This window comes from Ranitomeya variabilis, chromosome 5 (assembly GCF_051348905.1).
Source record: "Ranitomeya variabilis isolate aRanVar5 chromosome 5, aRanVar5.hap1, whole genome shotgun sequence".
NCBI lineage: Eukaryota > Metazoa > Chordata > Amphibia > Anura > Dendrobatidae > Ranitomeya > Ranitomeya variabilis.
Genome location: NC_135236.1, coordinates 674576169 through 674600564, shown reverse-complemented (window position 1 = coordinate 674600564; position 24396 = coordinate 674576169). Strand labels below are relative to the sequence as shown.

General features: G+C 43.8%; 1 protein-coding gene across 1 annotated transcript in view; it reads left to right on the top strand.

Annotated features, from left to right (window-relative positions):
* The window catches only part of LMNTD1 (lamin tail domain containing 1), a 54516-nt gene extending 30698 nt beyond the window's left edge, over positions 1-23818 (top strand). Inside the window, exons 8-17 of the mRNA XM_077266866.1 lie at positions 9558-9659; positions 12707-12825; positions 14794-14999; positions 15198-15399; positions 16915-17101; positions 18631-18750; positions 19901-20109; positions 20189-20361; positions 20640-20728; positions 22124-23818. Of these exons, the coding sequence (XP_077122981.1) occupies positions 9558-9659; positions 12707-12825; positions 14794-14999; positions 15198-15399; positions 16915-17101; positions 18631-18750; positions 19901-20109; positions 20189-20361; positions 20640-20728; positions 22124-22264 (1548 nt within the window). The 3' untranslated portion in view covers positions 22265-23818. The remainder of the gene's footprint in view (positions 1-9557; positions 9660-12706; positions 12826-14793; positions 15000-15197; positions 15400-16914; positions 17102-18630; positions 18751-19900; positions 20110-20188; positions 20362-20639; positions 20729-22123) is intronic.
* Positions 23819-24396: the final 578 nt, after the last annotated feature.

The window sequence follows — 24396 nt, the reverse complement described above, 5'->3', positions numbered from 1 at the left end:
GGGGTCAGTATACAGGAGGGGTCTGGTGTGGGGTCTGTATACAGGAGGGGTCTGGTCTGGGGTCAGTATACAGGGGTTCTGATGTGGGGTCTGTATGCAGGGGGTCTGGTTTGGGGTCTGTATACAGGAGGGGTCTGTTTACCGGAGGGGTCCGGTCTGGGGCCTGTATACAGTGGGTCTGGGGTCTGTTCACAAGGGGGTCTGGTGTCTGTATACAAGAGGGGTCCGGTCTGGGGTCTGTATACAGGGGGTCTGGGGTCTGTACACGGGGGGGTCTTGTGTCTGTATACAGGAGGGGTCCGGTCTGGGGCCTGCATACAGGAGGGGTCCGGTCTGGGGTCTCTATACAGGAGGGGTCCGGTCTGTATACAGGAGGGGTCTGGTCTGGGGTCTGTATACAGGAGGGGTCTTGTCTGCGGTCTGTATACAGAAGGGGTCTGGTCTGGGGTCTGTAACATGATGGGTCCGGTCTGGGGTCTGTATACAAGAGGGGTCTGGTCTGGGGTCGGTATACAGGGGGTCTGGTGTGGGGTCTGTATGCAGGGGGGTCTGGTTTGGGGTCTGTATACAGGAGGGGTCTGTTTACTGGAGGGGTCCGGTCTGGGGTCTGTATACAGGGGGTCTGTTCACAAGGGGGTCTGATGTCTGTATACAAGAGGGGTTTTGTCTGGGGTCTGTATACAGGGGTCTGGGGTCTGTACACGGGGGGGGGGGGGGTCTGGTGTCTGTATACAGGAGGGGTCCGGTCTGGGGTCTGTATACAGGGGTCTGGGGTCTGTACACGGGGGGGGGGGGGTCTGGTGTCTGTATACAGGAGGGGTCCGGTCTGGGGTCTGTATACAGGGGTCTGGCCCGGGATCTATATACCCAGTAGATGTGATGAGACGTGGTGCTGCTGATGTTCGGGCCTGGACACAATGTTCTGGCTGTGGCCCCGCAGGGGATTCGCGGCTTCTTTCATCTGCGCACAAGTGGGAATTGTCCGGGAGATCACAGCAGTAATGAGGCCGAGGACGGAGGCTGCATGTGAGATGGAGCAGAGCCGGGTGTGTCGCAGCGCTGAGAGCAGTCCGTGCAGCCGGTATCAGAGCTCCGGGATTCCACTCACTGACAGCAAGCAGTGATAACTAATAATAGAAAGTAAACCAGAAAACTGCAGAGTTTTGGATTTTTTTTAACTACACAATTAAACTTTATATAAAAACCCTTAAAGGGCCGGTAACCCTAGATACGGCAGCTTAACATCAAAAATTTAATTTATTGAATATTCAATTGAAATAATGATGAAAGCTATTATTATTATTTACTGTTATTATTTATTATTATTATTTACTATTATTCATTATTATTTGCTATTATTATTATCATTTTTTATTGTATTATTGTCATTATCATTATTATTACTAATATTTTTTATTCAGTTTTTCATTCTCATTAAATTTTATTGTTATATGAATTAAAGTTAATAAAATAAAAAAACTAATATGAATAATCACTTTTAGGTTTAGGTATAAGAATAATAATAATAATAATAATAATAATAATATAAAAAAAAAATACAAATTGAAAAATTTAAGATAAAAAAAATGTTAAAAATGCTTAAAAAATGTAAATTGAAATAATGGCAAAACCCGATATTATTTAGAAAAAAAAAAGTTAAATTGAATTGAAAATGTAAAAAAATGAATTTCAGAATTCAAAATAAATAATAATGAAAAAAATATATATTTTTTAATTGTTGCCCTGTGAGTGCTACAAAATAAGACTAATCAATATGGTTAAAAAAAGTGGAAAACAAAATGTTTTTTTCCTTCAATTTTCTTGTTTTTTGTTTTTTTTTACTATTTTTTTTTTATACGTTATAGGTTAAAAAAGGCGAAGAATAAAGTATAAGCAAAAAAAAATTAAAAATACAATAAAAAAAAAAAAAAACAAGATATAAAACATGCAGATCTGTCCCGCGCTGCCGTCCATTAATAGGATATTATGCACATTGTCGCCCCCTGAATCCTGAGCTGTGATTAGGGGAATCAGCGCATTACGCTGCGGCTCACGCCGGGTACACAGCCATTAATATGTGAGCAAATATTAATAGAGGGAACGACCGCACGTTGTGTGATCAGCGGTGGCCGAGGCCGAGGCTCCGATGACTCTGTGTGCTCTGCATAGTAATAATCTTATAATCGGACCCCCTTATATACGTCCATTATCTGGGTAAACGGCGCCCCCACCTGTAATGCTGGAGCGACATCAAGTCGTCACCTAAAAGGACCCAGAGGAGAACTTACACGTGTCCCGGCTCCAGCACCGGGCTCTGCTTCCTCCATCTCTGATGCTTCCTTTCTCATATGCAGGGGGTCACCATGAAAACCCCGCATGCATTTCAGATGTCTCTTCCCTATTTTTTTTCTAACCGTGCAGTTTAGCATATCTAGCTTTGCTAATCGACGTGCCGTCCAGCATTTGCTATTCAGCTCTGCTATTCCAAGGTGCCCGTCTGCATAGAATCCTAGACTGTTAGAGTTGGAAGGGACCTCCAGGGTCATAGTGTCCAGGAGTCACTAAATCATCTCAGATAGATACCTGTCCAGCCTCTGTCTAGCATACTCGTCTCTGCTGTTCTAAGGTGCCAAATTGCATGCTTGTCTCTGCTATTCCAAGGAGCCTCTTCTCAGGCTTGTCTCTACTGTTCCAAGGTGCACTTCTGCAAGCTCATCTCTGCTGTTTCAAGATGCCTGTCGGCATATTTGTCTCTGCTGTTCCAAGGTGCCTCTCCCATGTTCATCTCTGCTGATCCAAGTAGCCTATTTGAAGGCTCGTTTCTGCTGTTCCAAGATGTCTCTCCGCATGTTCGCCTTTGCTGATTCAAGATGCTTCTAATCATGCTCGTTTCTGCTGTTCCAAGGTGCCTCTTCACATGTTCGCCTCTGCTGATCCAATTGCCTCACCCATGCTTGTCTATCCTGATTCAAGGTGCCTCTCCTCATGCTAGTTTCTGCTGTTCCATGGTGCGTCTCTGCATGTTAGTCTCTGCTTAACCAAGTTTCTGCTCCGCATGCTCATTTCTGCTTATCCAAGTTGCCTCTCTGCAGGCTCGTTTCTGCTGTTGCAAGGTGCCTCTCCTCATGCTAGTTTCTGCTGTTCCATGGTGCCGCTCCACATGTTCGTCTCTGCTTATCCAAGTTGCTTCTCAGCATTCTCATTTCTGCTGATCCAAGTTTCCTCTCTGCAGGCTCGTTTCTGCTGTTCCAAGGAGCCTCTCTCCACACTCACCTTTGCTATTCCAAGGTGTCATCCATCATACCTAACTCTTCATTCTAGGTGCTGACTTACATATCCAACTCTAAAAGTCCACAAACATTCCAGTTCATTCAATTTTTCTGTATCCTGCTGCACCAATGCCTCTGGTCCGTGCTGTCCATCCTTTACCAAATCCATCTTCCAGGGCCTGAAATTATCTAGAGTCGTATCCAACAGACTTATGTCAGATCATCTGCAGCGTTCAGACCTCTGTACCCCAATGTTTAAGTTAGTTTTCAAATGGCGGACTGTCATAACATCCTGCCCCAACTACTGTGGTAAAACAGCTCTGGAGGACAAACTTCTGCTCCGACCATTGAAAATGTAAGCACATAAAGTCTCATAGACCTGGACCATTGTGTTCCTCTTCTATTCTCCTCCACCTGTGACACAAAGGGTTAAAAGACCCTTTTACTCTCACAACTAATTGCGATAGGATTAAAATTAGGGGCAATCAGATAGAAACTGCGCAGACAATGAACGGCGGCCGGCGGCCCCCACTGATTATAATGGTGCGTTATAAAAGCTGGGAAAACAAGATCTCGTAGTCATCACTTATATGGAAATCATCAGTAGGAAGCAATCATGTCAGTCACATGTAGAGGAAGGGGTCACCGGGGGTCTCGTCTCATCTACCCCACCACAATCAATTCTACCCACTCCGGCCCTTAGAAAGGGGGAGGGGGCAGAAAATGATAAGGATCAAAGATCGAGCTGATCACCATATGTATAAATAATAAATAATTGTACAGATGTAGCAGAGCTGAGGAGCCGGACTGAGATTCATGGACTTAGATAGTTTTCTGCCTCTTTGCTTTTCAGGTCATGTAAAAAACAAATCAAATAATACACAAGCTCATCGTGTACTGCTATAATCTTCCACTAGCTACACATCAGTGTTCAACTCAGTATCGTAGTTATATTCCTGTACATAGGAGCAGTATTATAGTAGTTGTATTCTTGTACATAGGGGCAGTATTATAGTAGTTATATTCTTGTACATAGGGGCAGTATTATAGTAGTTATATTCTTGTACATAGGGGCAGTATTATAGTAGTTATATTCCTGTACATAGGAGCAGTATTATAGTAGTTATATTCCTGTACATAGGAGCAGTATTATAGTAGTTATATTCTTATACATAGGGGCAGTATTATAGTAGTTATATTCTTGTACATAGGGGCAGTATTATAGTAGTTATATTCTTGTACATAGGGGCAGTATTATAGTAGTTATATTCTTGTACATAGGGGCAGTATTATAGTAGTTATATTCTTGTACATAGGGGCAGTATTATAGTAGTTATATTCTTGTACATAGTAGCAGTATTATAGTAGTTGTATTCTTGTACATAGGGGCAGTATTATAGTAGTTGTATTCTTGTACATAGGAGCAGTATTATAGAAGTTATATTCTTGTACATAGGAGCAGTATTATAGTAGTTGTATTCTTGTACATAGGGGCAGTATTATAGTAGTTATATTCTTGTATATAGGAGCAGTATTATAGTAGTTATATTCTTGTACATAGGGGCAGTATTATAGTAGTTATATTCTTGTACATAGTAGCAGTATTATAGTAGTTGTATTCTTGTACATAGGAGCAGTATTATAGTAGTTATATTCTTGTACATAGGAGCAGTATTATAGTAGTTGTATTCTTGTACATAGGAGGAGTATTATAGTAGTTATATTCTTGTACATAGGGGCAGTATTATAGTAGTTATATTCTTGTACATAGGGGCAGTATTATAGTAGTTATATTCTTGTACATAGGAGCAGTATTATAGTAGTTATATTCTTGTACATAGGGGCAGTATTATAGTAGTTATATTCTTGTACATAGGAGCAGTATTATAGTAGTTATATTCTTGTACATAGGAGCAGTATTATAGTAGTTATATTCTTGTACATAGGGGCAGTATTATAGTAGTTATATTCTTGTACATAGGGGCAGTATTATAGTAGTTATATTCTTGTACATAGGGAGCAGTATTATAGTAGTTGTATTCTTGTACATAGGAGCAGTATTATAGTAGTTATATTCTTGTACATAGGGGCAGTATTATAGTAGTTATATTCTTGTACATAGGAGCAGTATTATAGTAGTTATATTCTTGTACATAGGGGCAGTATTATAGTAGTTATATTCTTGTACATAGGGGCAGTATTATAGCAGTTATATTCTTGTACATAGGAGGCAGTATTATAGTAGTTATATTCTTGTACATAGGAGCAGTATTATAGTAGTTATATTCTTGTACATAGTAGCAGTATTATAGTAGTTGTATTCTTGTACATAGGGGCAGTATTATAGTAGTTATATTCTTGTACATAGGGGCAGTATTATAGTAGTTATATTCTTGTACATAGTAGCAGTATTATAGTAGTTGTATTCTTGTACATAGGAGCAGTATTATAGTAGTTATATTCTTGTACATAGGAGCAGTATTATAGTAGTTATATTCTTGTACATAGGGGGCAGCATTATAGTAGTTATATTCTTGTACATAGGAGGAGTATTATAGTAGTTATATTCTTGTACATAGGGGCAGTATTATAGTAGTTATATTCTTGTACATAGGGGCAGTATTATAGTAGTTATATTCTTGTATATAGGAGCAGTATTATAGTAGTTATATTCTTGTACATAGGAGCAGTATTATAGTAGTTATATTCTTATACATAAGAGCAGTATTATAGTAGTTATATTCTTGTACATAGGAGGCAGTATTATAGTAGTTATATTCTTGTACATAGGAGCAGTATTATAGTAGTTATATTCTTGTACATAGGAGCAGTATTATAGTAGTTATATTCGTGTACATAGGGGCAGTATTATAGTAGTTATATTCTTGTACATAGGAGCAGTATTATAGTAGTTATATTCTTGTACATAGGGGCAGTATTATAGTAGTTATATTCTTGTACATAGGGGCAGTATTATAGTAGTTATATCTTGTACATAGGGAGCAGTATTATAGTAGTTATATTCTTGTACATAGGAAGCAGTATTATAGTAGTTATATTCTTGTACATAGGAGCAGTATAATAGTAGTTATATTCTTGTACATAGGAGCAGTATTATAGTAGTTATTCTTCTACATAGGAACAGTATTATAGTAGTTATATTCTTGTACATAGGGGCAGTATTATAGCAGTTATATTCTTGTACATAGGGGCAGTATTATAGTAGTTATATTCTTGTACATAGGGGCAGTATTATAGTAGTTATATTATTGTACATAGTGAGCAGTATTATAGTAGTTATATTCTTCTACATAGGGGCAGTATTATAGTAGTTATATTCTTGTACATAGCGGCAGTATTATAGTAGTTATATTCTTGTACATAGGGGCAGTATTATAGTAGTTATATTCTTGTACATAGGGAGCAGTATTATAGTAGTTATATTCTTGTGCATAGCGGTAGTATTATAGTAGTTATATTCTTGTACATAGGGGCAGTATTATAGTAGTTATATTCTTGTACATAGGGGCAGTATTATAGTAGTTATATTCTTGTATATAGGGAGCAGTATTATAGTAGTTATATTCTTGTACATAGGAAGCAGTATTATAGTAGATATATTCTTGTACATAGGGGCAGTATTATAGTAGTTATATTCTTGTACATAGGGGCAGTATTTGTGTCTCAGGGTCTTTGGATCACTGGCACCAATCTCAAACACTGATGATAATTTGATTGCCAGATGAGGCAAAGTTAAAGGAAAACTACTAAAGAAGGATGTTCCACATTATTACACAGCCAAAGGTTTCAAGCAATATCGGAAAGAAAACTGCCAAAAAAGCATTAACTAATGATCAACATTTGAAAACAGTAGATATTTCATGAAAACTTAAGCGTGATTATTGTACGGTGAATAGATTTGCGGCCGATAGAGAGCACAGACGGGTTTGTGCAGATAAAGGCGTAATGAGGAAGGTTTCTGTCGAATTCATCGGATTGAGAGAGCAGCTAAAATACCATCAGAAAGCAGGAAACAGGTCCTGTAGAGTTCCTGAAGCGGTGCAAATGACTTTGACAAAGTATATAGAGTTTCTGACTGACCACTTTCTTCCATGTCACAAAAAGAAGAACCGCGCCATCTGTAGCACAATGATCTTCATGCCACAAATAAGGTAGATCCACCATCCTCCACTGACCTCAACCCTATTGAGAACCTTTGGAGTATGCTCAATCAGAAGATCTATGAGGGTGGGAGTCCGATCACATCAGAAGAGCAGCTCTGGTGGCGATTGTGACATCCCTCAAAGAAAACTATAAATATCTAAACCTGGACTCTGTTCCATCCCGGCTCGGCTACCTGTGACCGGGGTTATTGTTTCCTCCTTTGATGATGTTTCACAGCAGTGACTGATTAAAGGTTTATTTCTGGGACAATTGCGCCTCTTTCCAGCGGTGACCTCTGACCCGCTCTTTTCGGCTCCCTCTTCACTTTGACAATAGGTCTCTTGTTCGGTGGAGTTGTAGTACTTGTTTGTGAGCTCCAGGTGTCAGCAGTGAGCACAGGATTTAAATCCCCGAATTACTATTAATTTGTATGTAAATATTGGTGTTTTTGGCCTTTTTTCCAGTTTTGGCGGGGGCCGTAGTGATGGCGGGGGCTGAAGTGATGGCGGGGGCCGAAGTGATGGCGTGGGCCGAAGTGATGGCGGGGGCCGAAGTGATGGTGGGGGCCGTAGTGATGGCGGGGGCTGAAGTGATGGCGGGGGCCGCAGTGATGGCGGGGGCCCCCTCATATAGACGCCCCGGTCCCTGGTCACTCAGTAATGTGTGGAGAGCGCAGCTCTGAGGACGCATACGCCGCGCTCATTACCGCATGTGAAGTGCCGTCTCCCTCTGCCTTGTTTGGCACTAAGCGGCTCCTCGTCCGCAGCTGATCCTCGGCGCGGCCGCCCCTCCCCCGGCCTCCTCCATTGTGGGCTTCGTTCTGCGTTTTCTCTCTGTAGATGCAAGAACTGAACACCTGGGTCTTCAAAGAGTAGGGGGGGCACATACTTTCTAATGCCTCACCGCCAGTTATTAGACTGGATTAATTGGAAAGGCGCAGGTGTGCGATTAGCGAATCAAGAAAGCGTTTACGTAGAGCGGAGGCGAAAGACGGGAAAGAAGCAGCGAGCGGCCACCCGAAAATAGGAAAAATGGCCGATATATCATCCTAGAAATATAAGTGATATCTGCTGCGGTGCGGTTCTGGTGCAGTGCGTCGCTGTTGCGGTGCGGTTCTGGTGCTCCAGAAATTCCAATAGTCCGGCAGATTAGTTTGGACAATGTATGAGCCATTACCGTGCAGCTCTGGCCATTAATTGGATACTGTCAGAATGACGGCAACATGGCTCCTTCTCGGGGGTCGTATGAGCCCCTCCTGTAGCTGCCAGAGGACGTGTCTGCAGTCAGCTCCCCCTGGTGGCAGCAGCTGGCAGTGTTATGTCATTAGAGTATATGACTGAGACAAGGGGAACAACAGGACTGACACTGCTAATGAGGGGGCAATAGGACTGACACTGCTTATAAGGGGGCAACAGGACAGACACTGCTTATAAGGGGGCAACAGGACTGACACTGCTTATAAGGGGGCAATAGGACTGACACTGCTTATAAGGGGGCAACAGGACAGACACTGCTTATAAGGGGGCAACAGGACTGACACTGCTTATAAGGGGGAACAGGACAGACACTGCTAATGAGGGGGCAACAGGACTGAAACTGCTTATAAGGGGGCAATAGGACTGACACTGCTAATGGGGCAACAGGACAGACACTGCTTATAAGGGGGCAACAGGACTGACACTGCTTATAAGGGGGCAACAGGACAGACACTGCTAATGAGGGGGCAACAGGACTGACACTGCTTATAAGGGGGAACAGGACAGACACTGCTAATGAGGGGGCAACAGGACTGACACTGCTAATGAGGGGGCAACAGGACTGAAACTGCTTATAAGGGGGCAATAGGACTGACACTGCTAATGGGGCAACAGGACAGACACTGCTTATAAGGGGGCAACAGGACTGACACTGCTTATAAGGGGGCAACAGGACTGACACTGCTTATAAGGGGGCAACAGGACAGACACTGCTAATGAGGGGGCAACAGGACTGACACTGCTAATGAGGGGGCTCTTTGGGAGTCGGGGAGAATCAATAATACGTCAGTCCTCCTGAAGTGGCTGAAACAGAGAGCAATGGCAGAGCAGTGTAATAGTTCTTGATCCTCTGCATTTGTCTCCTTAGCTTTTCTCTGAAGAATCCGACAACAGGTCATTAATGGAGAAGGTGGAGGCCGAACATGTGAGAGGCCGGCGGCTGGTTGAGGCCCTGGAGGCCCGGCTGGAGGTCAGTGCTGTGCCCCCTGTAATGAGTCGCTCCGGGAGCTGCAGATGGAGAACGTCTATTAATTTCCCATTACACCAAATAATATGGGCAATTGTGTGTCTCGAGAGCCCGGCCGGCCTCCACCAACAATGGGGCCATTCACAGCCTCATTATTGCCGTACTCTGCACTTCATGCCCTTTATGCTACAGTAAAAGATGGGAGACGTCTGATAAATTCAGGGTTTTGCAAAAAAAAAAAAATGTTATAAATATTGAAATTGTGAATTTTTATGTTTCAATAGTTCCTGCTCATCCTGAGCCTCTTGGTTCATGAATAGAATACTACAGCTGCCTGTAGGGGTGTGATACTGTCACTGAGGATATGTATGCCAAATATATAACCCACCCCTCCAAAATGCCCTCAAAATGACAAACTTTATATTGTGCTGGACCCCAAACACACTGCAGTGCAGCCACAGTGCCTCCATAATAGTGCCAACCAGGAGTGCAGGGGAATCTGATGGAGAGGAGGGTCTGCAGGATAGGAGTCTGAAGGATAGGATAAATCTGCGGGAAAGGAGGAGTCTGTGGTGGGAGAGGAGGAGTCTGTGGGGGAGGAGGAGTCTGCAGGAGAGGAAGAGTCTGCATGAGAGGAGGAGTCTGTGGGAGAGGAGGAGTCTGTGGGAGAGGAGTCTGCGGGAGAGGAGGACTCTGCGTGACATAGGGAGAAGGCCTGTGGGATAGGAGGAGTCTACAAGAGAAGAAAAGTCTGCAAAAGAGGAGGAATCTGATGGAGAGGAGGGTCTGCAGGATAGGAGTCTGAAGAATAGGATGAATCTGCGGGAGAGGATGAGTCTGTGGGAGAGCAGGAGTCTGTGGGAGAGGAGGAGTCTGTGGGAGAGCAGGAGTCTGCAGGAGAGGAGGTGTCTGCGTGACATAGGGAGAAGGCCTGTGGGATAGGAGGAGTCTACAAGAGAAGAAAAGTCTGCAGAAGAGGAGGAATCTGATGGAGAAGTGGGTCTGCAGCATAGGATGAATCTGCGGGAGAGGATGAGTCTGTAGGAGAGCAGGAGTCTGCGGGAGAGGAGGAATTTGTGAGAGAGCAGGAGTCTGCGGGAGAGCAGGAGTCTGCGGGAGAGCAGGAGTCTGCGGGAGAGCAGGAGTCTGCGGGAGAGGAGGAGTCTGCGGGAGAGGAGGAGTCTGCCGGAGAGGAGGAGTTTATGGGAGAGCAGGAGTCTGCGGAAGAGGAGGAGTCTGCGGGAGAGCAAGGAGTCTATGGAATAGGAGGAGTCTGCGGGAGAGGAGGAGTCTGTGGGAGAGCGGGAGAGGAGGAGTCTGTGGGATAGGAGGAGTCTGCGGGAGAGGAGAAGTCTGCGGGAGAGGAGGATTCTGTGGAAGAGCAGGAGTCTGCGGGAGAGGAGGAGTCTGTGGGACAGGAGTCTTCAAGAGAGGAAGGGTCTGCAGAAGAGGAAGAATCTGCGAGAGAGGAGGAGTCTGCGGAGGAAGAAGCATCTTCAAGAGAGAAAGGGCCTGCAGGAGAGGAGGGGTAGGCAGGAGAGTAGGGGTCTGCGTGACGAGGAGGGTTCTGCTTGATAGAAGGAGAGGAAGGTATGCAGGATAGGAGGAGTCTCAAGAAGAGGGTGAATCTGCGGGAGGAGGAGTATGCAAAAGAGGAGAGGTCTGTGGGAGTGGAGGGGTCTGCATGAGAGGAAGCATCTGCAGGAAAGGAGGGGGTCTGCGGGAGAGAAAGGGTCTCTGGAAAACAAAAGGTCTGCGGGAGTGGAGGGGTCTGCAAGAGAGGAGGGGTCTGTAAGAGAGGAGAAGTTTGCGGGAGAGGAGTCTGCGTGACAGAAGGAGAGGAAGGTCTGCAGGATAAGAGGAGTCTGAAGGAGAGGGGGAATCTGCAGAAGAGGATGAGTCTTCAAGAGAGGAGGAGTCTGCAAGAGAGGAAGGGTCTGGGAGAGGAGAGGTCTTCTGGAGAGGAGGAGTCTGGGAGAGGAGGAGTCTGCAAGAATGAAAGGGTCTGTGGGAGAGGAGGGGTCTGCTGGAGAGGAGGAGTCTGTGTTAGAGGAGGAGTGTGCATGACAGGAGAGGAAGGTCTGCAAGATAGGAGGAGTCTGAAGGAGTGGCGGTATCTGCAGGAGAGAAGGAGTCTGTGGGAGTGGAGGGGTCTGCCAAACAGGAGGAGTGTGCGGGAGAGGAGGAGTATGTGGAAGAAAGGGAGGCCGCAGTAGAGGGGGTGTCTGGAGCATAGGAAGAGTCTGAAGGAGCGGCGGTATCTGCGGGAGAGGAGGAGTCTGCGGGAGTGGAGGAGTCTGCGGGAGAGGAGGAGTATGTGGAAGAAAGGGTGGCCGCAGTAGAGGGGGTGTCTGGAGGATAGGAAGAGTCTGAAGGAGTGGCGGTATCTGCGGGACAGGAGGAGTCTGCGGGAGAGGAGGAGTCTGCGGGAGTGGAGGGGTCTGCGGGAGAGGAGGAGTCTGCGGGAGAGGAGGAGTATGTGGAAGAAAGTGAGGCCACAGTAGAGGGGGTGTCTGGAGGATAGGAAGAGTCTGAAGGAGAGGGGGAATCTGCAGGAGAGAAGGGGACCGCAGGTGTGATTCTGATGAGCCTCCTGTTCCGTGGAGGATTATCGTCAGGTCATTTCTATGTAATAATATGGCGGTGCAGATAATTGTCCGCTAGTTACTCTGTCAATCAGGCATTGTGGCGATCCAGACTTCACTCAGCCCCTAATTGTTTGAGTCAAGAGGAAAATTTGAGCATTCTGGAGCCTATCCAGGTAATGGCCGAGGTCACATGATGCATCCTCCGCGCTGCGGAGCTGAAGAAGGAATTGTCTGAGATTTAATTAGGTTCTTATTGCAGCTCAGCAAAGTCCTTGAACGCACATCATTACAATCAGTGGCAGGAAAAAAGGGAGTGGGGGGCAGCAGAGAGTCCTTCTAAGGGGAAAAAATGTTCCTAGAAAGGATCTTATTATCAGAGTGAATATAATTATTCATCCATATATCATCCATCCATCTGATTTTTCTATGTATCTCACATATCAGACATCCTTTGTCTTCCAGGAGCTTCAGGATCTTCTCTTGGCCAAAATGAAGGAGCTGAACACCTTTCAAGAAACCAACGTATCACTGAGGAACGAGCTGGATGCCCTGAGGTCTTTGCTGGAAGAGGAGGAACAGCAGTAAGGAGGCATCTACTGTAGGAAATGTGTGTGGGGCTCTCCATCATGGTCTACAGTGGGATTAGAGAAGAGTAAAAGGCAGTTGTCTAGGAGTACAAAAATATGGCTGGCTTTCCAGAAACGGCTCCACCCTTGTCCACAGGTTGGACATAGTATTATACTTCTGAGCCATTCTCTTTAGTAGAGCTGAGCTAGGACCTCCAGAGCTGAGAGTGGCTACAAAAACAGTCCATCACTCTGGAGGACCCAATGTCATGTTTACTTATGCAGACAGCCCATTCATTTTAATGAGAGCGGTGTAATGCTTTGTGTAATCTGGGGTGTCAGTACAGGGAAAGTGAACCCTTGCTGCAATTACCAATTACATCTGATCGCTGGGTTTCTTCCAGCAGGACAACATATGCTTGGCCTAATGACAGGATTGCTTACAACCCCAATTCTCATAAAGTTTGGAAGCTGCGTAAAATGTAAAGAAAACAAGAATAGAATGACTTGGAAATCTCTTATGGATAGATGATGGGATTTCTAAAGTTTTTGCAATTGTACTCCCAGGGTAGTGGGAAGCTGAAGTGTGTATAAAGAACACACTAATCAAACAAACAAGGTAGGAAGAACAGGGATAAATGAAAAGGGACAAGGCCTCACCTTTTAATGTTTTAACTATGTTTGAACAAAGAACCCATTTTATCCCTCAATGGTTGTACTGGAATCTTTCCCCATTTTTTGTCGATAAATGAAAATACCAACTATACAAAATATACACAAAAAATAACAGAGTGTAACACAGGGGAGTTAAGGGAAGGAGAAACCAAATAGGAGAGGATGTGCACACAGATAAAACTCCAAACAACAATCTCCTGAACAAATCTCCAAATGCTAACTCCATCCACAAACAACACCTCTAACTCTTAACCAGGCAGTAAGAACTAACACTGTCACATCCTAAGTGCCAGAGGAGAGCATATATAGCAGAGGGGAGCGGCCAACACTGAACAGCTGATACAATCCAGGTAGGAAAGCTCCAGGAGCTTCAACTGAACAGATTAACCCTTGCACTGCTAGCAAGAAAAATAAACTGCTCTGTTTAATAAGATGATGAAGGACTTCTAACCAGTTCAGGAGTTCATGAACTCAGACACCACGATCTTCTGACCCCTCTCTGTTGCAGTATCCCCGTGACATTGTTTCACAATGTTTATACACAGCCCTTGACAGATCAGTGACCTCTGACCATCTTTGCTTCTGTGAGACTCTGCCTCTCTCACATGCTCATTTTACACACAGTCATGTGACTTAGTTGGAAATTGACCCTTCAGATGTTTTTAGTTTTTACCACTTTTCCACACTTTTGTTATCCCTTCCCTGACTTATTTTTTTAGATGTGCTGCTGCTATCGATTTCTAAACAAGTTTTTATTTTTTTAAAGAAATGGGAAAATGTCCAACATTGAACTTCAGCTCTGTGTCCTGTGGTGAATAAAATATGGCTATATGAGATTTCCATATCATTGCTTGTTTTCTTTACATTTGACACAGCAACCCAACTTTTTTGGAACTGGGGTTGTTCAATGTCCGAATCGGACTGCCCCTATACGTTGGTAGATTTACTAGAGAGGTTTCTACACTTGAGGTCCAACATCGGTGCTTTTTTGGCTTCAGTCTTCACACAACTCCATGATGCATCTGCGTGTGATACTGAATGGCTTTGTTCCTCTTCGCTTATACTCATCCTATTCCGCACTCACATCCAGAGCCAATCTTAGAGTTTTGTAGGATTCTCGGAAGTCTGAGGAGTTCATATCTCAGTGATGCCCCCTCCTGGTCAATGTTCAGAGAGAATGTGAAAATTCCAACGATATTGCTCTGATTTCATGAAATGATGATAGTTACTTCTCCCCTTATTACCGACCACCATCTCTTTCATAGTTTCATTCATGATGTACAGTGAAGGCCTTTGTTTTCCCTGCAGGATGACTATCCGTCCGCTGCTTGCTCTCCGCACCCCTCCATTCTCCTCACATTTATTACCGGAACCTTTTCAGTCTCAAACCTTCGACAGTCTTCCCGATTACACCAATGGTCCTGTGCCTGAATTAATCCCATCGGATCCTGGTACATTGTCCAACAGCGGAGCCACCTCTGACGGGAATAATTCACTAGAAGAAGAAAGTCCTGGTAAGATTTCTGTGTCCGTGGAGGGTCAAGATACGGGCTGAGAATGCAATGTGGCTTTAGATATTGAATGTATGGTGCCCATGCTGGAGCACTTTGTAGGCTGACTTAGGTTGGGGGGTAAATATCATCAATATGACAGTGCCACCTAAAGACTCAGAAACTAATCTGGGCTTTGCCCCTTTACAAACTTAATTTTAGATCTACTTTACCCAGAAGATGAAGGCCACCAAGCTGAGCTGGTGACAAGGCCGGCCACCACTCCTCTCTTGAGTTCCACCACTTCAGACCCTAGCAAAACACAGAGCTCTTTCTCATCTATGATGGAAAATAATGTGCACCCTCAAGATGTTACCAACACTGCACCCATGACACGTGGGGGCACTAAAGAAGCCGTATCCAGGTCAGTTCACCATTGATGGTCTTTACGTGTCATCTCCTAACCACTTTCCCTAGACTTCATCATACAGTGAGGTACCATCTCCATTATACTTTTTATAAATGTCTCTTACATGTCATTTGATATCCCCCAGCCCCATGTGGTTAGACACCACTACTCAACATCTTCTCTCAGATGCACCCAACTAGGCATTGTGTGCACCAGGTGAGTTCGCGGCATGCTAGTTTGGAGCTAGATTCCACCTTAAATCATAGAGGCTTCCAAGTAGACCTGGCACTTGTTTACTCTCTTTCCATCTCTTGTTGGCCAGTATCACCCACAAGAGACCCATAGACCATTCTTCTAACCTACTTAAATTATGGAGCCCATCAGGAGAACTCTACATGAAGAGTCATCAATAGATCAAACTTTTTAAGCCAGTACCTGTTAACCACTTAAGTCCAAGGTCCTAGTATTTCATGGCTAGATAGATGTCTCCTCAGGGTTTCTCAATCAGTTTTCCCATTGGTTAAAACAGACCTTCACAGGTCACACCATCTCCAAAAAAAAAGTGGAAAAGAGGAAGCATCTTTCTTGAGAGTTCCACCTCCAGGGAACTAAGAGGAAGGACAAGACCCCAACCTCCTGTTCTAGGAGGAAATGGTGGTGTTAATTACCACTGGAACCGAGGGACTGACTTTTGCCTTTATATATATATATATATATATATATATATATATATATATATATATAAATAGAGAATATTTTCCAAAAATTGATAATGAAACCTAAATTATAAGAGACACATTCTGTTAAAGAAAGAAGCTCCTTAACAATCTATTGGTCTCTGTCTAAATGTGTGAACCTCCAGGTATCTGTGCTGTATTGATATTTTTGTCTCTGGTAGCCCCGGGCATTACATACTTTTGCTTTTCTCAGAAGTGTTATGTGTCAGGATGCATCAAGAGGGAAGTTACATAAACCAGACATGCTCAATAATTCAACGTTATCATTTATAATACCGAGCACCAGCGTCCAACATGACCACTCCGATTTATCTTGGATACGATCATAAATTTCTAAAATAAGGTGGCCAAAATGCAATTACAATCTGAAGGTCAAGAATAGGTTTAGATGACATGACCAACGGAAAGCAGATGCAATAATTTTGGGGCAGATAGGGTAGATAAATTTATAGATTAAATGTATTGGTCTTGGTAAAAAAGTTATGAATGGGCCCATTACCCAAACTGTTATGTGTACTTCCTACTTTTTAGTCTTAATGACCTACATCAGTGTTCCCTAACTCTGGTCCTCAAGAGCCACCAACAGGTCATGTTTTCAGGATTTCCTTAGTATTACACAGGTGATACTTGCATCAGCTGGACGACCAAGAATCCCATCACCTGTGTAATACTAAGTAAATCCTGAAAACATGATCTGTTGGTGGCTCTTGAGGGCCAGATATGGGGAACACTGACCTACATACTACTTAAATGTGAAGATTTACTCTTCTCATATGTCTATAAAATTCTTCAGTGCCCTTGGAGATCTGGAAATCACAGAAGTTCAACCTGATGGCCATTTCGTGAGAATTGTCAACCGATCTCTTGATAAAGAAGAAGACATTGGAGGTTATCTACTGCAGCAGAACATTCGTGGACATCCTGTGTCCATCTACCGCTTTCCACCAAAATCCAGAGTCCTAGCAAGTTGTGATGTGACTGTAAGCAAAGAGGAAGGGGAAAAGATAGACACAAAATATGATTTATAATATATATCCAAAAGGTGGAAAATGTTAATCAAGAATTAATTAATCAATTAGTTTAATCAGTTAACATTTACACAAAGACGAATTCTGTTCCTGGTTGTTTGGGACATGCAAAGAAGTTAGCAAATTATGGGGGCATACTGTGTGATTTCTGTTAATTGGATGATTCTTTGTGAAGCTCAGAGGTCATATGTGCGAAGAAGTCAGGTCTTGAAGAAGAGTTGTCCTAGTTCAGCTCCCAAAAAGGAGTTTTTCTGTGGCACATTCTTAGAGATGTGGTTTGATCATGGAGACATTGGTTTTGCAGTCAGGTCTGAGAAGTAAGGTCGTAAAAAACTTTTATCGTCGGTCACAGTAAGGATTATACTGAATGGATTGTTCTTAGTCTGATCTTGAAAAATAAGTATGTTCGGTGGTCAACTCTTCAGTGCTCAGGTCTTGAGAACATTTTCTTGAGTGGTCAGGTCTCAAGGAACAGGTCATCAGTACTCTGATCTGGAAGAAAACTTGTTGATAGGTTGGGGTCTGGTTTGTTCAGTCATAAGTTCTTGATGAAGAGTTCTTGAGTGGTCACATATTGAAGAAGTGTTATATACTGTATATAAATTATAAACACTTCTTTGAGAGGTGACCACTGAAGACCTCTTAATCAAGATCTTACACACCTTCGAGAACATTTTCTGATAATCTGATGACTAAAGGAGTCCTCTTCAATACCTGATCACTGAACATAATTTATACACAGTATATACGTTTGGTGATCAAGTCTTGAAGAGGACTTCTTCAGTGTTCAGGTCTTGAGAAAATGTTCCTCACTGGTTTGGTTTTGATGAACAGTTCTTCAGTTGTCTAATTCTTGAAGACTTATTCATTAATGGATTTTAAAGTTGGCATGTTCAGTCATCAGGTCTTGATAAAGAGTTCTTTAGAGATCGTATCTTGAAGAATGAGTTTTTCAGTGGTCTGGTTATGAAGAAGTCATATGGTGATCAAGTCTTGAAGAAGGTTTGCTTAATGGTAGTAAGATTTGAAGACAAGTTGAGCTACAGATGAGTCTCAGTGGTCACATCTGAACAATAACTTTATTTTTAGGATGCCCTTGTCTCCCATCTCACATGATTGGCCAAACATTTATGTATTTTCAATTCAAAGCAGGGAGAAAATTGTTATCAGACCCCTTTGATGGCAGCTAATCTGTGAGTACAGGAGAATTTGGAGTTTGTATTCAGACGATGTTGGGGGGGGGAGTCGGAGGCACATTATACTCAACCTGTTCTTCATTGTGGTCGTATCTTTGTTGGTAAAAAGGGCAGACATCTTTTAATTTTTGACCTTCAACTTCTGAAGTTGTTGGTCTAAGTACAACCTTTTTCATTTTTTCAGAAAATACTTTGTTTTTTAGGATAAATGGCAAAAATAGTCAGTGCTATAACATATAACGACATTACAAATGTGACGTCATCTTTTCCATCTTTTGATCCCAGGTTTGGGCGTCTGCAGCTGGTTTCCCTCATAAACCTCCCACTGACTTCCTGTGGAAAGAACAGAACAAATTTGTGACGGAACCAAAATGTACAACCATTTTGTGTAAACCGAATGGACAAGTAAGATATTTTATATTAATCGACTCTATGCAAAAAGTTCAGTGAAGCTTCTTAAGCTCCATTAGAGATCCCATAGAATCAAAATGTACTTACCCATAGAAGAAGCCATTGAGGCAAGTGGGGTAACTTGGAGCTCCTGGACCGCAATGGGAAATCTGTAAAAGTGCCCCTATCTACCATGTGCCATTTACAACACTGGTGTCTTATGTGACTGAGGGGTTGTTGGGCCGCTTTGAGCATCAGGGCCAGAATTTCTGAACTCGGTGGAATTTTGGTGGCCTTTAGAACAAGTTGTTGAGAACCACTGTCACGTCTACAGAACCTGAATTCCACCATCTTTAAAGCTCAGATATTGGAAAGTTGTTGAACATTGTTTCTCTAATGAAGTTTATGGGAAATATGGAGATAGCTAAGACATCAAAAAGAGATTGCCATGAATGTGTGGCTGCTTCGCCACCTCTTCGGCTGGAAAAAAAAGTTAATAAAAACCTTTAGGTAACCTCTATACCTACCAACATTTCTTAATAACCATTAAGGTGCCTTCAAATTGGCCACTTTTAGGTGAATTGTGCAAAATTCACTTCCCCACACAGTCAGGTTTGTGGTATTTCTTCCCACCCCAAAAAAGTGACAGTTGAGATTATTTTGAGCATATCATGCTCGTTCAGATTCACCTGTGGCAAGTAAGAGGTGTGGGCAATATAAAAATCACACTTGAAACCAGATAAAAAGGGGAGACGTTTACTCAATCTTTGCATTGTGTGTCTGTGTGTGCCACACTAAGCATGGAGAACAGAAAGAGGAAAAGAGAACTGTCTGAGGACTTGAGAACCAAAATTGTTGAAAAAGAGAAATACTTTATTTTCTGGAACAATTTCAAGGGTGCCAACACTGTCGGCCAATGGTAAGCAATGGTTACCAGGCGTGTGATGGGTTGGAAGAACAAACTCAGGAAAGGAGGTTGAATTTTGGAGACCCAGCCAGTGCCTCAAAGTGGTGAAGGCCCAGTCTGTAACCCTTTATTGTTGCTCCTCCATGAGGCTATTGGGCTCTTAACTTCCTAGTTGATCACATGTGACAAGATCCTGGATAAATAGAATTATAATTTCTTTTAGGGCTTTTTATTTTTATTGTTTTGTGTGTTTTTTAGGCCGTGGCATGGTTCACTCCTCTAAGGGAAAAAACAAGGAAATCATTAGAAAGATGTGAGATTTTCAGATCTGACCCTAAAATCCATTCTTCAGAAATAATAAATGAGCCAACTCAAATGGAAGTAGAGGCCACGAAAGACGGAAGCCGCTCCCCAAGGTCTCCACACGGTTACGGTAAACTGGAGAAGGTGCCGCGTCTCCTGAGAAGGTAGAATCCATCTCTGTCCTCAGCTGCTGCAGAACCTGATGCAGTGAAGGCTCAAACACCTCCTGTTTTTTTTTTTTAGAGAGAAGGTCCCACCCGTAGTCCTGCCAGCTACATCCAGCCCATGGACACAGAGTACAGCGTCTCCCACCCATCCTGACTTCAACCCTTGTCATCTTATGTCACTGGGAAGTGATGGAAGCAGCTTGTGTCGTCAAAGCAGGTCTCGCACTGCTAAAACGGCGCCCTCTTCAGGTGAGAAGCAAGAATTACATTGAAGAATCTGGACCCTATAAAAGTCAGAGAAGATGGGGAAGGTGTCACCAGCAGCAATCTGCCCCCAAACCCCTGACAAGGCAGTCTTAGTCCCCCCTCTTTATCGAAACTTATTGCTTCACTTGCTTTAGGGGAGGTGGAGACAAAATGTGCAACTCCTTGGATGTTTGAGTTCTGATCTGGGTCATAAAAAAATCCAGGAAGATTAGGACGCCATAATTGATGATAATGGAAGACCGTTTCCTTTTGTCCGGCAGATACACAGAGCGCGGCGCAGAAAAATGACAAAGATCCAAATGGATATCAAAGACGCAAGAACTTCCGGGGGCCCATCCGGTCAGCAGGGGTAAGATGTCAGCTTTCCATTGTGGACGTGACTGGTAGGAAATAGTGATGAGCGAATGTGCTGGGATAAGGTGTAATCTGCTCAAAAAATATGTTCGAGTCAACACCTCTCACGGCTGTTCGACAGCCACAACAGGTGCGGGGATTGCTTGTTTGTTAGGGCATTCTGCATGTGTTGCAGACTGTCTACAAGCCCTGAGACATGCAGCCGCGGGGATTCGAACATAGTATTCGAGCTCCCGATTAGCACCCGAGCATGCTCGGAAGAACACCTTATCCCAGCACATTCGCTCATCACTAGTACGAAACCTGCGGTATAAGATGACGTCTGTCTCGGTCCCCAGTGATGGTTATGACACTGGGGATTACTGTCGTCTTGAAGCATTGAGGTTCTGAGGACCAGGAACAACATCCGAATGTAAGAAGAACCCCTCCATGTTGTCTCTATTACAGATACGATATAACCGGCGCGATGTTCTGCAGATCGTATGTGCGGACTTGTATTAGTATTTTAGGGGTTCAGTTACTCTTCTGTCCCACATCAGTAACATGAAATTATCAGCTCTGGGTCTGGAAACAGAAAGTGTAGTAAGCCAGAAAATGGTCACATCAGGAGGTGCAAATTTCGAGAAAACTTTCGACTTGCCTACGCCATCACTACTGCTGTGTATTGTTCTCTGTTATCAGCCGTTTTGGAGTGTATTGCTCACATTCTTTAACACATATCTGAGAACTTTCAGAAACCTTTTCTTCCATATATCATATGTAATTTATAATTTGGTGACTCTGGCCGAGACCTTTAGGCCCCGTAGACTCTAGATCCGCATGTGACCACTACCTCTTGGCCCCACTGCCCAGGTGTGATTTCATGAAAGCCAACGGGGACATCTACTGTTCATATATGGAACTGCATGTCCTCGTTAATAACGAACACGCCATAGAGTAACCCTAAATATGTGATATAATTGTATATCGATCATGTTTGGGAGAACGTTGTATTTCCTGATACAGATTTAATAAATGTTCGTCTGTTTACACAACAGGCAAGAAAAGGAGGAACTCTTAGACTTCTCCTGCCCGGAAGCTTCTCCCCAGTCTATGAGCAGCACCGGGCAGGGTTACACATTTTGCAGTCAGTGCAGAACCTCCATTTCCAGCCTCCGATGCCACGTCCTCCACCTCTCACGTGCTGGTGATCTGGATCCCATAGACAGGTCAGGATCGTTCCCCGCTGTGCTGTTTTAGGTGGCAGTTACTGACCCCCAAGTATCATCAGGGCTCCACATTGTACACAGGAGGCTCCTGCTCCTTCCGGTCACTGATATTATAGTATGTTATAATAAATAGACGCAGAGTTTGGGGTGACTAGTTCCCACTGTTGCTCTTTCTCTTACAGCCAAATTCCAGGGGAGTCCTGTATCTGGGATATTCATCGCCTGCTGGGTCCACTCTACAGAAATACTTTGCAAACTCCTCGTATAACATCAGATTGGCGAGCCAAGTGTCTCTCGCCCCCACAATCCTGTCCAGTGTCTGATGATATTATTGATTTTCATTTTGTCATTTTGTATATATTGGTTTCTTAATAGAGGTTGTGATTTTTTTTCCTGATGCAGAGCTTCAGGTCCCATTGAATTTTTCCTGCAGCCACCACTAGGGGGAGCTCCTTCTATACAGAGATGCATGATAAGATCCTGTCTGCACCCACCACTAGGGGGAGCTCTCTGTATGCAGAGATACATGATAAGATCCTGTCTGCAGCCACCACTAGGGGGAGCTCCCTGTATACTGAGATACAAGATAAGATCCTGTCTGCAGCCACCACTAGGGGGAGCTTCCTGTATACAGAGATACATGATAAGATCCTGTCTGCAGCCACCACTAGGGGGAGCTCCCTGTATACAGAGATACATGATAAGATCCTGTCTGCAGTCACCACTAGGGGGAGCTCCCTGTATACAGAGATACATGATAAGATCCTGTCTGCAGCCACCACTAGGGGGAGATCCCTGTATACAGAGATACATGATAAGATTCTGTCTGCAGCCACCACTAGGGGGAGCTCCCTGTATACAGAGATACATGATAAGATCCTGTCTGCGGCCACCACTAGGGGGAGATCCCTGTATACAGAGATACATGATAAGATCCTGTCTGCGGCCACCACTAGGGGGAGATCCCTGTATACAGAGATACATGATAAGATTCTGTCTGCAGTCACCACTAGGGGGAGCTCTCTGTATACAGAGATACATGATAAGATCCTGTCTGCAGCCACCACTAGGGGGAGCTCCCTGTATACAGAGATGCATGATACGATCCTGTCTGCAGCCACCACTAGGGGGAGCTCCCTGCATACAGAGATACATGATAAGATCCTGTCTGCGGCCACCACTAGGGGGAGATCCCTGTATACAGAGATACATGATAAGATTCTGTCTGCAGTCACCACTAGGGGGAGCTCTCTGTATACAGAGATACATGATAAGATCCTGTCTGCAGCCACCACTAGGGGGAGCTCCCTGTATACAGAGATGCATGATACGATCCTGTCTGCAGCCACCACTAGGGGGAGCTCCCTGTATACAGAGATACATGATAAGATCCTGTCTGCGGCCACCACTAGGGGGAGATCCCTGTATACAGAGATACATGATAAGATCCTGTCTGCGGCCACCACTAGGGGGAGATCCCTGTATACAGAGATACATGATAAGATTCTGTCTGCGGCCACCACTAGGGGGAGCTACCTGTATACAGAGATACATGACAAGATCCTGTCTGCAGTCACCATTAGGGGGAGCTCCCTGTATACAGAGATGCATGATAAGATTCTGTCTGCAGTCACCACTAGGGGGAGCTCCCTGTATACAGAGATACATGATAAGATCCTGTCTGCAGCCACCACTAGGGGGAGCTCCCTGTATACAGAGATACATGATAAGATCCTGTCTGCAGCCACCACTAGGGGGAGCTCCCTGTATACAGAGATACATGATAAGATCCTGTCTTATTCTCAGAATCTTGCTTATTTCCCACTTGCTTTGGTGATGCTTGCTTGTTCTTGTCAATAAAGTTTCTTTCAATTTCCATTTGATATAAAACCTTTCAATAGGTGACACAAATCAAAGGCATCTCAACGGATCTGACAACACTTATAGGATATGTGCACATGTTCAGGATTTCTTGCAGAAATTTCCTGAGCAAAACAGGACATTTTCTGCAAGAAATCCGCATGCATTTTTTGCGTGTTTTTCTCGCGTTTTTTTTTACCGCGTTTTTGGTGCGTTTTTTTTCCGGATTTTTCCGGAGGTTCCCAATGCAATAATATAGTGGGAAATCCGCAAAAAATCCGCAAAATTAATGAACATGCTGTGTTTTTTACCGCTATGCGTTTTTTTTTGCGGAAAAAAACTCATCATGTGCACAAAAATTGCAGAATGCATTCTAAATGATGGGATGCATAATGTATGCGTTTTTATAGCAAAAAAACCCGAAAAATCTGCAACGTGTGCACACAGCCATATACAAAAAACTAGAGACGTGGTGTAATAGAAGGACAAAACCAGGACTACACAGGATGAGATCTCTATGGCCAAGATGGTTGCTGCAGATGCAAGGGGTATGCTGCGGAAAGTTTAAACCATACCTCCCCTGTCCATTCTCTGC